General features: G+C 37.9%; 1 protein-coding gene across 2 annotated transcripts in view; it reads left to right on the forward strand.

Moving 5' to 3' along the window:
- LOC131068796 (alpha,alpha-trehalose-phosphate synthase [UDP-forming] 1) overlaps positions 1 to 15,644 on the forward strand; it is a 202,900-nt gene that overhangs the window by 49,311 nt on the left and 137,945 nt on the right. For both annotated transcript variants that reach the window (XM_058004070.2, XM_058004069.2), the window contains exon 7: positions 4,152 to 4,240. In XM_058004070.2, coding sequence (XP_057860053.1) covers positions 4,152 to 4,240 — 89 coding nt within the window. The remainder of the gene's footprint in view (positions 1 to 4,151; positions 4,241 to 15,644) is intronic.

A 15,644-nucleotide genomic window follows, 5' to 3' on the forward strand; every position in this document is an offset into this window, starting at 1 on the left:
CCTCCCTCCCGCCAAATTCTAAACCAAGTTTTTTGCATTTTTCTCAAGTTCAGGTTGCAGACATTATAACAAACAGTTTGCATGCAAGTGATTATGAAATGTTTCTGTTTGTAGTGTACGAATGGTTTCAAAACAATTGTTTAATTACAAACACTTATGAACTTGAAAGAACATACAGCATTTTCACTTAATGAAAATTAAGAATATGTATTTTGATGTCTTGAGTCACAGAATACATGAATATGACAGCTTTCTGTCCACTTCTATACAGCTGTAGCTATTTCTTTAATGACTGAAATACTCACTTCTAACAGCACTCAGATCCTCCTGACTAACAGCATAAATATACATTGAAACTTCCCAAAGATTTTGAACTCATTCATAGTTGAGTTGCCTGTAAACTGTGATAACAGGGAACATCACATCAGCTATTAGAACTTCACATTCACTTCATTGACAACATCAATTAAATACCAGAACTAATGTTGATTGTAATCCAAGTGGTCAAGAGACTTTTCAAGGTAGATTTTCAGACAACAGCCTCAGCCAAAATCGACTACCCCAATCTGCTAGTTGCTTCCCAGAAAATGACCCAGGAGGACCCATGAATTGGCTTTCAATCAACTGCTGCAACTGGATTCTTTGATCCAGGCGGCTAGCATAACAGTGACGACAGCCTGAAATACTTGTAGACTGAACTGGATTGCTCTGCTTTGAGGCCATGGCTGGCTGAAGGTAAGGTTCACACCACTAATGACGGAACATGCATTTGGCGAATAAGCTTCCAGTTGCACCAGGGCTCTCAGCAAGGATGACAATCATCAAACACCTAGCCCAGGAGAATGTTTATGCCCAGCCCAATACTTCAAATTCTGTTCCTGTAGCTCTTCGTAACTGCTCTTTTTGTTCCACGATCAACTAAGATGAATGGCGGCTAGCATAATTGCTCGTTAATTTGAGTAAACTCACTGTAATCTGCACTAACTCTTATGTCCTGACTAGAAATATAAATTTGTCCACACAAACTCAGGCACCCAGCAACTTAAACTCCATGCTAGACCGGCAGATCTGAGCACCCAACAAGAAGAAAAGATTGTGTTAAACAAGAGTTTGATATCATTCACCCAAAATCCTTGAATAAATGCATTGTCCAACCAACAAACTCCACTCCAACAATGTCATGGACGAGCGAATAGAGTTCAATTGCCTAACTCACCATTACCAAGATTGTCTAGTTGGAAATCCTTTTACGCACTAACTGTGACTTTGAGTGAATCACATCATATTAACCAGAGAGGATCTTTCATCACTGTGGCTAATCTTTTCCGAGAGGGTTTTCTGAGATGAACCAAATTCAATCCTATAGAACCTCAATGGTTTCATAAGAGAATCAAATAATTTGCATAATGCCAAATGAGCTTTGTAAACCTCCTTTTAAACTTTTCCTGCCAAACTTTCTATAAGATACATTTTAAATTTACTTTTTATAAAATAACTCCTTTTTGCTCCAAAAGACCCTATTTGTTAAATAATAACTATATTTGATATGCAAGGTCCTTTTTCAAGCATCCAAGATTTAAAACTTTTAATTCCCTTTCCAATGAGATATTACACGAAGTTGCTTATTAAATTATTTTATAAAATTAAACAACCTTAGTGAAATGATTAAATTAAAGCTTTGTAATTTACTCAAGTTGCGGAAACTGCCAAACAACATCAAAATCAAAAGCTAACTATACTAGAATGATCGTAATAATGAATAATAAAAATCGAGTTTGATCAGGTAACTTTCTATAAATAGACGCTTTCTCCAAGAATCTTGAAAACAAACCAAAAGTTGGAATTCATTTCAGAATGTGTCATAGGAGTCCTCAAGACCAACTGAGCTTACAACCAGTGACAAACATCCCCTTTGACAAGGCTGCTGCTCGCCGAGAAACGTAGAGCTAGCTACAATGTTGAAGTGATTGAAAATGGGGACATTATAGTACAATAGGTAGGGATATGTGTCCACACTTGATATGTGTTTATATATCTATATATAGCTATATAATATACATTACGTATAATTAGTACTCAAGATTGCTACCCCCAATAAATTTAAAGGTTAATCATGTGTAGCCAAATGTTAGGTGATCATTGTGACATCATTGTCAACTAGTTTTCTTTCTTGTCAAACAATCAAGTCCTTAGTTGGTATTTTGGCCTAGTAATGATGTATGTGGGGAATCTTTTGGGGACTCCAGAAGAAGTAGAGGAAGGAAAGAGTGAAGTTCAAAGAAAGATTATGGCAGCAGATGCCAAATAGATGTTGAAGGATTAGGTTAAGAGAAATCTACTCCAATTCATTGAGATAGGATTATAAGTGGGGGTTATCTTTCATGCCTGAAGTGTCATTGTAGAAGGTTCAAAATTCAAATGAAGAGTTTTAGTAACCAAAAATCAAAGTTCCTCTTTTTAGGAAAAATGCTTTTTGCTTCTTCTTGGATTTAGTAGTGTTGATGTGAAAGGGGTGTTGTACCTAGCAAGTTCATCACCTAGGCCCTAATCACACATGCCACTTTAAGTTTACTAAGAGACATATGGGATACTTATCACTTTACATGCGATCTTATCCTATCTTATCACTTTATGTCTCATATTAGAAGTTGAAGACACTTGTCATAATCTTATGTTATCATATGTCTTACCTTGGTCTATACAACCAAGGGGTTCCTGTAATGTCTCCAATCTTTTAGTGACAATTAATTAAATTGATTTTTATTAAGTTGTCAAAAATAATAAAAGATATATTCAAATTATGGCTTAATGTTAATTAATGTTAATTAAATATTATTAATTGTTACCTTAACTGGTGGATAGGTCTGTAACTATGGTGCTGTTGCTGAGCCTTGATTATGAAACTATGGTATGCCTAGTCATTATCATCTTTCTTTTTACAAATGAACTTCTTGATATGCTTTCGAGGAGAGGATGATCCCTTGATATGATTGGCTTGATGCCTATTTGTTTGGCTCCAAAGAGTAGCTCACTTTCTCTCTATTTTCTTTGTCTTCTTTTTGTGCATATGTATGTAGGCTATGTATGAGAGCTACATGGCACTTTCGACAGGCAAAATCATATGGGGGAACTTGAGGTAGAAGGCTAGAACATTCTAGTGTGAAAGAATAATAACAATTCAATATTATATGCAGATATTTTCAGGCAACAAGGTAAGACATTGGTGCCTGGAGTAAAATGTAATGAATCATTGTGGGACCTAAAGAGTTAAGTTTTCTCCTAGTGTTTCTAAAATATTAAGTTTGTGATGATCTAGTCCCTCATCTCTTCTGGTGTAACTGCAAGAAAAATTCGCTAAGGAGTTGACTATTGCATTCCTCTAGCCTGATTGCAACCTTATAAAATCATCAGATTCATGTTAAGACATTGATATGATTACTCTTCTCTGTTTTATGTTGCTTGTGTCATCTCTTATAGGTAGATGAGGTGCAGATTTATCAACGCAAACTTGCCAAGTAGTTCAGATGACGATTTCACAAACTCAACCAGCCAGTGGAAGGTTTGGGAACTTTACTTCAATTTATTGTGTTAATGTAGAAAAATAAACTCAACAAAGAAAAACAACGAGTCTACTACATCAAGACATTTATAGCTCTCATATGATAGTTAGTTGATATCTTTATTGGTTTCAAATTAGGGCTTAGCCTTTAATATGTTTTTAAGGGATGTCTTTCCTTGTTAGTTCCAGTTTTCTTTCCTTGTTAGTTCCAGTTTCCAGTTTAGTCAATAAAAAGTCATACCATGTACGCTTTAATGACAAATTGTGCTAGCATAAGCCCTCCCTCAGGAACAGAATTAACTACATTCTATCAATAGTTAGCACTTCAGGCTAAGCATAGGGTTCTCATGGTTTGGAAATGAGGACTGATTGAGGAAGACATGGTGTCACATCAATCACACATGATAACGGTCTAATGAACTTGTGCAAGATTGAACATGAATTCTAAGATGTTCTAAGTTACTGTATATGTGTTGATAGTACTAAAATGTGTGCAGATCTTTAATATTTTCCCTGTTACTTATGCCAGATAGGAACTAGATGTTTACTTGAACTGGTGGCAAGTTATCTCCAATTTTGTATTTCAATGCAGATCAAAAGCTTACAAGTCAAGTTCATGAGATTGTGGGACGAATCAATGGCCGATTTGGAACTTTGACAACTGTTCCAATTCATCATTTGGTATGTGCCCTTGAACAATTTATTCCAAATCTACATTTGTCCTTCTTACTTAGTTGTTGAAGATTTGATGTATTCTTCAGTTGTGCCATTTTGGTAGTTTTATACAAATGAATGTAACATTTTTTGTCATCATAATGATTGTAGAAGTTGAAAAAGTTTTCCTATGTTATTTTGCTTCTAATAGAAGTAAAAACGTCATAATTCCTTTTATTGATCTACAAAGGATATCTATTGGCATTCTTATGAAAAAAGGAAGTTCAAATGTCCTAATGACTCTTCTATACCATGTCGAACATAGAAATCATACAACAAAGCAAGTCCAACAAACAAAGAGTTTTTGGAAAGTGCAGCTAATACTTGAGCAGCTTGTTGAAGAGATGATGTTTATAACATGTTTTGGATTTTTGAGGCTTTCTTGAACATTGGCTAGCAAAGGCGTTGATTGTTTTAGTGAACCTTAAGTGTTTAGAACTTTAGTGTTTGTCTGTTGCTAGGTGGCCTTATGCTGGCCCTTGTGGGCTCCTATATTTTTTGCGTTGCTTCTTTGTGCGCTCAATGGCTCCCTATTTGTTGAAACTTCGAAAAATCTGATTTTCAGTTCAAAATCAGGCAAACTATTCTGACAAAAATCCCAAGAAAAAACTGCACAAAATACAAAATTTTGTTTTTTAGGAAAAACGTGTAATATCCCTTGCCCACATGATGCTGCGGTGTTGGCTTGAGGCTGGGATGTGCCTGCTGTAGCGGAGGGTGACGATTGCTCCTGGGTGAAGAGCACCTGATTCCTCTGTGTCTTCATGTTGTAGGGACATTCCTTGGTGGAGTGTCCCAACACTTGGCAAATGTCGCAGAAGGCCTTTTAAGGACAGGAGCCTTTTGTATGACCTTCCTCCTTACACTCCGCGCACCACACTTCCTCATTCTTACTGGTGCTTCCCTTCATGCTTTTGAATTCCTTCATCATGCAATGCATATCCTTTTGGAGGGCTTGCACCTTCTTGCTCGACCCCTCGTCGCTGCTACTTCCCTCAGAGTCCTCCTCCTCTCCAGAGGATTTGTCTTTCTTCTTCCTAGATGTCTTGCCTTCACTTTCCAGGTCCATTGCTCGTTTATAGGCATCTTCGTAGGAGGTGGGTGGTACAATTTTGATTTTCCTCTTGAGGGACGATTTCAAACCCTCCCTCCACAAACCACCTTTTCTTTAATCCATCATCAGGTTCGTTGTCCATTTTTCCCAGCAATTCCTTTAGGTGCCCGGATGGTCTCGCTTTTCCCTTGCTTGGTACTTAGGATTTCTACCACGATTTCATTGTCATCTCTGAGAAGTCGAAACTCTGTTTCGAAGGCTTTATGTAATTCATACCAAGTTGCCAGCTTCATTTTATCAGCATTGGAGGACCAATCGATGGCTACCCCTTGTAGGTTGGCGAACAATTGCACTACCCATTCCGACCTGTCGATCACACCATTGGCCGACCAGATTGTTTCACATGTACGACAATGTTGTACTGGGTTGTCTTTCCCGTCTCCATTGAACCTAGGCAATTTTTGCCGATTCGCCATCACGCTTCTTGGCGGCGGCCCAGTCTGCCCTCCAGAACTCAAACTCGACCCTCCAGGAACTCCTCCAGACACTGGTCCTCCAGAAGGTACTCCGCCAAGATTTGGTACGTTGGGTTCCACCAAGTTGCTTTGACTACTAGGGTGTGATGAGCTTGAACCAAACAGATTGCTTCTACTACCGTGACCTTGTGTCCTCCCAACACCTTTGGTCGCACTGGTATCCTCCGCCTCTCTGTTCTCGGTCTTTGTCTCCTCTTCCCTCTTGGTCTCGACACCTCTGTATGGCATGTACGGCTCCACCGTACTCCCATCACCAATCTCATCCAATGTCAGGGAAAGGTCCCCCAACCATTTTCTAGTGGTTTCTATTAGTACGGAAACTTGGCCCTTAGCACTCGAGCCATCATTGCCAGTTGCGCTTTCTTCAGCAAGTTTCTTCAGTTGTTGCCGACGTTCTACTTGTTGTTCTACCCTCAGTATCTTTGCGGCTGCCTCGTGCACGTCTTCTTCCTGTCCCTTCGGCACACGGTTTCTATCCTTGTTCAGTGTCACGGGCATCAATTCCTTCTTGCCGTGGGGTTAAAGGTTCGTCGACAAGTTTCGTCACGTTCCTCCTCTCGTCGACTCCTTTCTTCAAATTGCTACAAAATTTGTTGCCGACGAGTCTCGCGGTAGGTTTCTTCGTAGCGAGTTTGGAGAGCAAGGAACGCTTGTGCCAATAAGCTAGGCAAGTTGTTCATCAATCGGTTTACGATCGGACTTACGTCAATGGCACTCCACACTGGGCTCTTAGGCACGTCCTTGCTCGTGGCCTCCCTTCGTACATAAGTTTCGATGGATGCCTATAGGATGCAGGTGAAATCTCTTGTCAGTGCTCCCTCTCCTTCGAACTACTTCGTCGACTCTTCCTCGGGATTGCTACTTGTCCCCTCGCTCACTGGTTGCCCCATTATCGTCGTGCCATGTAGTATGTTCCCGTCATTCCAAGTTTAATTTGGCAGTGGTGCCAAATGTTTTCCCCCGAGGGGTGTGTGTTCAATAGTGCATAACAGTCTAGAAATGTAGGAAATATGACAGTATACAGCAATGCAAGTAAACAGAAGAACTCATATGTCTGTATTCATTAATGCCAAATGCCAGTACATTCAAAACATAGCTTTCTTCGACAATCTCTACACATTGAAATAGGAAACCAAGTACATATATATAGGTGTCGGTACTGGTTGTCCGGTGTCAACTGCCGACAACCGTAATGTAACCATCGACCCTTAACACCTATTACATTCTAATTACAATATGACATAATTACCCAACACCAGTTTTTAGTTCTTTTGGATTTGACCATGTAGCTTTTTGATGTTGCCAACGTTTCAGATCAAGCACCATGATCTATCATCAGGGCAAACAACTGCTTAGACTTGCAAAATAGTCCCCTCCCATGAAGGGTATCAATTAAATTCATGAAATGTCCACAGTCCATAGTGGTTTGTTTTTAGTTCTTCTGGAATTGACCGTGTAGTTTTTTGATATTGCCAACGTTTCGGATCAAACACCATGATCCATCATCAGGGCAACATTGATGGATCATGGTGTTTGATCCGAAATGTTGGCAACATCAAAAAGCTACATAGTCAAATCCAGAAGAACTAAAAACAAATGTAAATCTTATCCAATGAAGCACTGTAAATGATATTCAAATTTATGTTCAAGTCTGAAGTTATATATATTATTAATTCTTTACTGATATTCTCTGTTTCTTATGTCACAGGTTGCTGAAGATAAGATAAATAATTTCAATGCATCCTCAACACTCCGTTTGCATTTATTTATAGTCCTATGCCACCGATCAAGGCATGCCTTGATCGGTCATGTCTTTTAGACATGCCCGATCAAGACATGTCTTGATCGGTGCATAGACAACGTTTCAGTTAAGATTAACACTTAGCATATGTTAATGCCGATAACTATCGGTCACGCCATTTCTCTTTATCGTGAGTTATGCCGATAGCTATCGGTCACGATATTTAATATGCCGATAACTATTAATGATAGACATGCCCGATCAAGACATGTCTTGATCGGTGCATAGACAACGTTTCAGTTAAGATTAACACTTAGCATATGTTAATGCCGATAACTATCGGTCACGCCATTTCTCTTTATCGTGAGTTATGCCGATAGCTATCGGTCACGATATTTAATATGCCGATAACTATTAATGATCGGGGCAACATGAATTAGTATAGATGCTCGATAAATGATCGGGATAAGTTAACAAATAAATGATCGGGATAAGTTAACAAATAAATGATCGGTATTTAACATGCATTTTAGAATGATAACTATTATAGTTATCATATGATAGCATTAATTGATGCTATCATATGATAGCTATGGTAGTTATAATTCTGGTCTAATCACAACATGAGTAATATTATCGATTATGAGGTCTATATATTTAATTGTAGTTATATCGATAAGGTAGATGATTGAATGAGAGATAAATGAAGTCGTTCATTCAATCATTTACTTACCGAAGCTACTAAGTTTCAACACTCGCTCCTAGCTAGAGAAGATAATTATAGACCCATGAAATAAGCATCATATTTCTTATAATAAAATGTATTGTACGACTACATAATACAAAGGATTATATCACATATGCTTGTGACATGAAACATCACATAATGAGTGACACAGGAATATATCACATCATCTTGTGATATAGATATCACATAACACGCGATATCAGTATCACATAACACGTGATACCTTGGATATAAAATACTTAGGAATGTTGAATTCCCTTATATCCAGGTTAGGGCATGTGCACTGACATTACGTCACTTAATGTCTACCATAGCACATCCATGAGTCAGAGTGATATCAAGTTAGCATGATATCAACATTACAAGATCATCACCTCATAATGTTTAATACAAGTGTTCATAGTCTAAAAGATCGTCACCTTTTAGATTTGTACACAGGGGGTGGAGCCCATAAAGTCATATCACAACAACAGAAGTTTACAGACATTAAACATCTTATTTATTAGTATAGATTACAAAAACTGATTATAACTCAATCATACCAAGACCTTTTCTGAAGTGTTCAACTTTTACTCAGGCTAGAGGTTTGGTCAGTATGTTTGCTGTTTGGTCTCCTGTATTGATATATTGTAACTGAATCACATTTCTATCCACCATATCTCTCACATAGTGATGGGATCTCAATGTGTTTGGATCTATCATGAAACACAAGGTTTACAGAGAGTTTTATACAACTCTGATTGTCACAATGAATTATAGTAGGCTTCATTGGTCCTCCAAATAATCCCACAAGTAACTTCCATAACCATACAACTTCTCTTGCAGCCATGGAAGCTGCAATATATTCAGCCTCTGTAGAGCTCTGAGCTACTGAAGATTGTTTTCTGCTAATCCAAGATATCATGGCTGAACCCAAACTAAAGCAGCACCCTGAGGTGCTTTTCCTGTCAGTCACACTTCCAGCCCAATCTGAATCAGTGAATTCGTGTAGATTTAAATCAATATTCTCATACTTGAGTCCATAGTTGAGAGTGCCTTGAAGGTATTTCATTATATGTTTTACTGCCATAAGATGAATCTCCTTAGGTTCACACATGAATTGACTTAAGGCATTTACTGGATAACAGATATCAGGTCTAGTATTGACTAGATACATTAAAGATCCAATCATCTGTTTGTAGAGTGTAGGATCTACCAATGGGGAATCTGTTGCTACCTCCTTCAGTTTGTGAAGATTAGTTCCCATGGGAGAAGTCATTGGTCTGCAGTTCATCATGCCAAATCTCTTCAATATGTCTAAGGTGTACTTACCTTGATTAAGCACAATGTTGTCAGAGTTTTGCCAAACTTCCAACTCAAGGAAGTAATGTAGAAGGCCTAAATCCTTCATATCAAACTCCTTCTCAAGGTCTTTCTTACATTGATCAATAAGATGACCTTCTCCTATAATTAAAAGATCATCAACATACAAGATCAATATCAACATATCATCTTTGATTTGTTTGAAGTATAGATTTGGATCTGCGTCATTCTTTGAGAATCCTAATCCCATGAGGTAGCTGTCAATTCTTTCATACCAGGTCCGGGGGGCTTGTTTTAGTCCATATAGGGCTTTCTTTAATCTGCACACATGTGATTCTGCATTGTGGATCTCAAACCCTTCTGGCTGCTCTAAGTAGATTTCCTCCTCAATTTTCCCATTCAGGAAAGCAGTCTTTACATCCATTTGATGGACTTTCCATCCTTTGGCTGTTGCAATAGCTAGTACTACTCTGACTGAGGTGTATCTAGCAACTGGAGCGAAAGTTTCATCATAGTCTATTCCCTCCTTTTGTGAGAACCCTTTGGCTACAAATCTGGCTTTATGTTTCTCTATGCTACCATCTGCAACATGTTTGATTTTGAATAGCCACTTGGATGAAACAACAAATTTTCCTTTTGGTCTAGGAACAATTTCCCAAACATCATTGTTTAAGATGGATTGATATTCCTTTGACATGGCATCTTTCCATACTTGGTGTTTAAGTGCTTCTGATACATTAGAAGGTTCTGTTTTGGAGAGATCATTCATTAAGGCTACATAGCTAGTGAATCTTTGGGGCTTCTTACTTTATCTAAAGGTCCCTGAAAGAGCTACGAATTTCCTTGCATCTTCCATTGTTTTGTGCACCCATAGTGATCTTTTCTTAGGGTTTTCCTGGTGTGGAATCTGAACTTCATTTTCATACTCTTCTGAATAATCCCTTTGAACCTCAGGAACAAGATCCTTTTCTAGGTCTGAAGATGGAACATAAGTCTTTGACTCAATAGAGTATCTAGCCCTTTTGAAGGCTATATCTTCTTCAAATATTACATCTCTACTGAGTTCAATATTACTATGTCCAGGTACAAATATCCTATAGGCTTTAGAAGTTTCACTATACCCAACAAAGATTCCTTTTCTTCCAGAAGGTTCTAGTTTAGTTCTTTCCTCTTTAGGTATATGAATATAAACAGGGCACCTGAATATCCTAAAGTGAGTGATGTCAGGTTATATACCTGTGAAAACTTCTTCAGGGGTTTTATCTTCAATGTGGGAGTGATGGCATCTATTTTGTATGTATACAACAGTGTTGGAGGCTTCCGCCCAAAGATGTGTTTCTAAGTTTTGGTCAAGAAGCATGGCTTTGGCTGCCTCTACAATGGTTCTATTCTTTCTCTCAACAACCCCATTTTGTTGGGGGTTGTAGGGGACAGTGAACTCCCTCTTAATCGCAACAGCTTTACAAAATTCTCTAAAGATGTCTGAGGTATATTCCCTCCCATTATCAATCCTTAAGGTTTTTATTTTTCTTTCGGAAGAGTTTTCAGAGAGGGATTTGAATTCCTTAAATCTCTTGAGAATCTCTTCCGATTCCTTACGTTTAAGAAAATAGATCTAGGTCTTCCTGGAGAAATCATCAATGAATATTACATGGTAAAGGAACCCCCCTAATGATGGTACAGACATTGGCCCACATAGGTCAGAGTGAACTAGCTCTAAAACATTGCTTGTTTTCCTAGAACTGTTCTGAAAGGAACTCTTAGTATTTTTGCCTAGGGCACACCCATTATATGTACCAAAATGGTATTGTTTTAACTTAGGCAAACCAATTACTAATTTTTTCCATTGAACATAAAGAACGAAAGATTAAATGACCTAATCTTCTATGCCAAATTTCATTTGAATCTGTAATCTCATGAAGTAGGGCTAGGTTAGATTCAGTACATACCTCGTATAAATAGCCTTTTCTATGTCCTAGGGTTGTAGCCTTCTTGATGGAAGAGTTCTGTGGCCATACTAGAACTTTACCATTCATGAACGTTATTCTGTACCCATAATCTTCAAGTGCGGATATGGAGATTAAGTTCCTCTTGATGCTAGGAACGTATAGGACTCCAATGAGTTGAAGAGGCCTGCCTGTCTTCAGCTTAATGGTGCAGGTATCGACACCTTTCACTGGATGTGCAAAGTCATCACCAATGGTTACTTCCTCATCAGTTTCTTCTACCATGGAATCCAGTAATTCTCTATACCCAGTGATGTGCCTTGAAGACCCACTGTCAATGATCGAGGTGTTAGATTTATTGGACACTTGACTGGAGAGAGCAGAGTATAATACATGCTTCTCGGATTCATATTCTTCCCTTTTAACTTTTGCAAATGTAGCTTGTTGTTTGATTCTATCTAGACATCTTGCTGCATAGTGTCCATATTGATCACACCTAAAGCATTGAATGTGAGAGTTCTCTCTTTTAGATGATCTTTTGTCATGTCGATTCTTTCTCTTTTTGAAGTGTTTCTTCTTGTTTTTCTTGTTGGAGTTGGTATTTAAAACATGGAGATCTTCATCTATATTCTTTTGTTTGATCCCCTTCTTATTTAGCCTTGACTCTTCTTGAAGACAATCTGCTCTTAGCCTATCAAATTTTGGAAATTTATCTCTTGCACTGATGCCTTGGACGAATGTCTCCCATGTACTAGGCAACCCATCTAGAGCAATGAGCGTTGGCTCTTTGCTCTGGATCTCATATCCAAGCGTTGCCAGTTCATCCCTTAGGGCTGATATCCGCATAAAGTATGCATTGATTGACTCCCCTTTGTTCATACTTATATGGTTTATTTCTCTTTTTAGAGCCATGGTTCTACTTGCATTATTTATTTCAAATGCACTTTCGAGTGATTTGAATATCTGATAGGCAGTTTCATGTTTTGTTATTATTGGCATGATGTGATTTCTTACTCCATCGACTATGATCTTCATAGCTTTTTCATTTCCCTTGACCCATGTTGATTTGTCAGGTTCATCCTCTGGTTCTTCATATTCAACTTTAACAATTGATTCAACCTTGTTTTCTTTTAGAATCATTTTAATTCTGAACTTCCATGCTGAGAAATTGTCACCTCCTTCAAGTCTGTCCTCAAATCTGATAACGTTAGCCATGGGAAATATGATGTTTATATCTTCGGTTTTGAACTTCTCAAATTTGAATGCCTCAGGTTCGATCAACGTGGCTCCGATACCATGTAAATGATATTCAAATTTATGTTCAAGTCTGAAGTTATATATATTATTAATTCTTTACTGATATTCTTTGTTTCTTATGTCATAGGTTGTTGAAGATAACATTAATAATTTCGATGCATCCTCAGCACTCCGTTTGTATTTATTTATAGTCCTATGCTTCACCGATCAAGGCATGCCTTGATCGGTCATGTCTTTTAGACATGCTTGATCAAGACATGTCTTGATCAGTGCATAGACACCGTTTCAATTAAGATTAACACTTGGCATATGTTAATGCCGATAACTATCGGTCACGTCATTTCTCTTTATCGTGAGTTATGCCGATAGCTATCAGTCACGATATTTAATATGTCGATAACTATTAATGATCGGGGCAACATGAATTAGTATAGATGCCTGATAAATGATCGGGATAAGTTAACAAGTAAATGATCGGTATTTAACATGCATTTTAGAATGATAACTATTATAGTTATCATATGATAGAATTAATCGATGCTATCATATGATAGCTATGGTAGTTATAATTCTGGTCTAATCATAGCATGAGTAATATTATCGATTATGAGGTCTATATATTTAATTGTAGTTATATCGATAAGGTAGATGATTGAATGAGAGATAAATTAAGTCTCTCATTCAATCATTTATCTTACCGAAACTACTAAGTTTCAACAAGCACCAACTTGACTTCTGTATGAAGCCCATAGTCAAGCAATGATTCAGCTGGTCTTTCATAGCCTCAAGATTGCATAAACACTGAAGAGATTTCGTTCTCCAATGCTCTAATACTTAATGATGTCCACATCATTATATATTGAAGTCAAGGATGTAAGTGAAAGTGAGCAAGGGAGAATTTAATTGTGATTTGAGATCCACTTCATAATCTCAACCTTGGGAGAGATTTTATGTTCAAGGTTAGGGGAGTGAACTTCAATTTCATGACTTGCCTTCTTAGAGAGAATTTCATACTTCATGACTTTGTGTTTTGAAGCAAATTTCATACTTCATGAGTAGCAAGTTTTGAGTGAACTTCATTAGCCCAACCTCAGGAGCGAACTTCATCTTCAAAGCCTCAGGGGTGAATTTCAACTTCATGACTTCATGTTTTGGAGTGAAATTCATGACTTCAAGAATTGAAGCGAACTTCATGAACTGGCAAATTTGAGCGAACTTCATGTTTGAAGGGTATGGAGCGAACTTCATGAATGAGAGGATTGGAGGGAATTTTACACAAAACGAACTTCATGACTTTCAACTTGGAGCGAATTTCATCAATGTGCATACATGAGTGAGCCTACATGAGCGAAGTTGAAAGAGAAAGATAAAGGATGTTTGATAGTAATCGCCTTGAACAGATTCAAGCATTCACAAGCGGAGTTCATGACTTCACCTCTTGGAGCGAACTTGAACTTCATGAGTTGGACTTTTGGAGCGGAATTCATGAATAAGGAGATTGGAGCGAACTACATCTTCAAGCCTTCATGAGCGAAGTTAGGAATAAAGGAATGAAGCAAGTTTGAGAACATGAACTTCATGAATTCAACATTTAGATCGAACTTCATGAGTTGCAAGTCTGGAGCGAACTTCATGAGTTGCAAGTCTGGAGCGAACTTCATGACTTCATGTTTTGGAGTGAAATTCATGACTTCACCTTTTGGAGCGAATTTTATGTTTGGAAGAGACAAGCAAGCTTAGCAAGCAATGTGATTGAAATAAGACATCATGTGTACACCCCTTAGAGCGGATTTCAAATGCACTTCATGAGTTGCCTTCTTGGAGCGAAATTTCCCACTTCATGAGTTGCCTTCTTGGAGCGAAATTTCCCACTTCATGAGTTGCCTTCTTGGAGCGAAATTTCCAACTTCATGAGTTGCCTTCTTGGAGTGAATTTTCCAACTTCATGAGTTGCAAGTTTGGAGCGAACTTCATGACTTTGCCTTTTGGAGTGAATTTTATACTTCATGAGTTGCAAGTTTGGAGTGAACGGAGACTTCACAATTTGGAGCAAATTTTATCAATAGACACACATGAACGAGCCTACATGAGCAAACTTGAAGGAGAAAAGAAAGATGCTTGATAGCACCTGCCTTGGATGGATGTAATTTGAAATGAACTTCATGAGTTGATGATTCTAAGCGAACTTCATGAGTTCATGGATTGGAACAAATTTCCTACTTCATGAGTTCAACTTTTGGAGCGAACTTCATGACTTCATGTTTTGGAGCGAATTTCATGACTGGGCCTTTGGAACTAATTTCATGGTTTGAGAAATGGAGCAAACGTTATACAAAAATGCACTTCATGAGTTAGAGGTTGAGAATGAATTTTATGGTTTGAGAAATGGAGCGAATTATCTATGAAGATGAACTTCATGAGTTCAAGGTTTAGAGCGAATTTCATGAGCTCAAGGTTTGGAGCGAACTTCAGGAGTTGAAGATTTGGAGCGAATTTCTACAAAGGTGAACTTCATGACTTAGAAGATTGGAGCGAATTTCATGAGTTGAGAAAGACAAGAGAACTTAATAAGCAAGGTGATTTAAACAAGCTTCACATGCACAACATCTAGAGCAATCTTCATCTTCAAATATACATAAGCAAATCTCAACTTCATGAATCAGGATACTTGAGTGAATTTTAACTTCATGTTTGAGATAAGCGAACTTCATGTAGGGGGCTTCAAGAGCAAGTTCAAAAGACAAGGGGAACTTAATGAACATCAAGGGTGGAGTAAACTTCAAGAGC

The sequence above is a fragment of the Cryptomeria japonica genome, chromosome 7 (assembly GCF_030272615.1).
Source record: "Cryptomeria japonica chromosome 7, Sugi_1.0, whole genome shotgun sequence".
Taxonomy (NCBI): domain Eukaryota; kingdom Viridiplantae; phylum Streptophyta; class Pinopsida; order Cupressales; family Cupressaceae; genus Cryptomeria; species Cryptomeria japonica.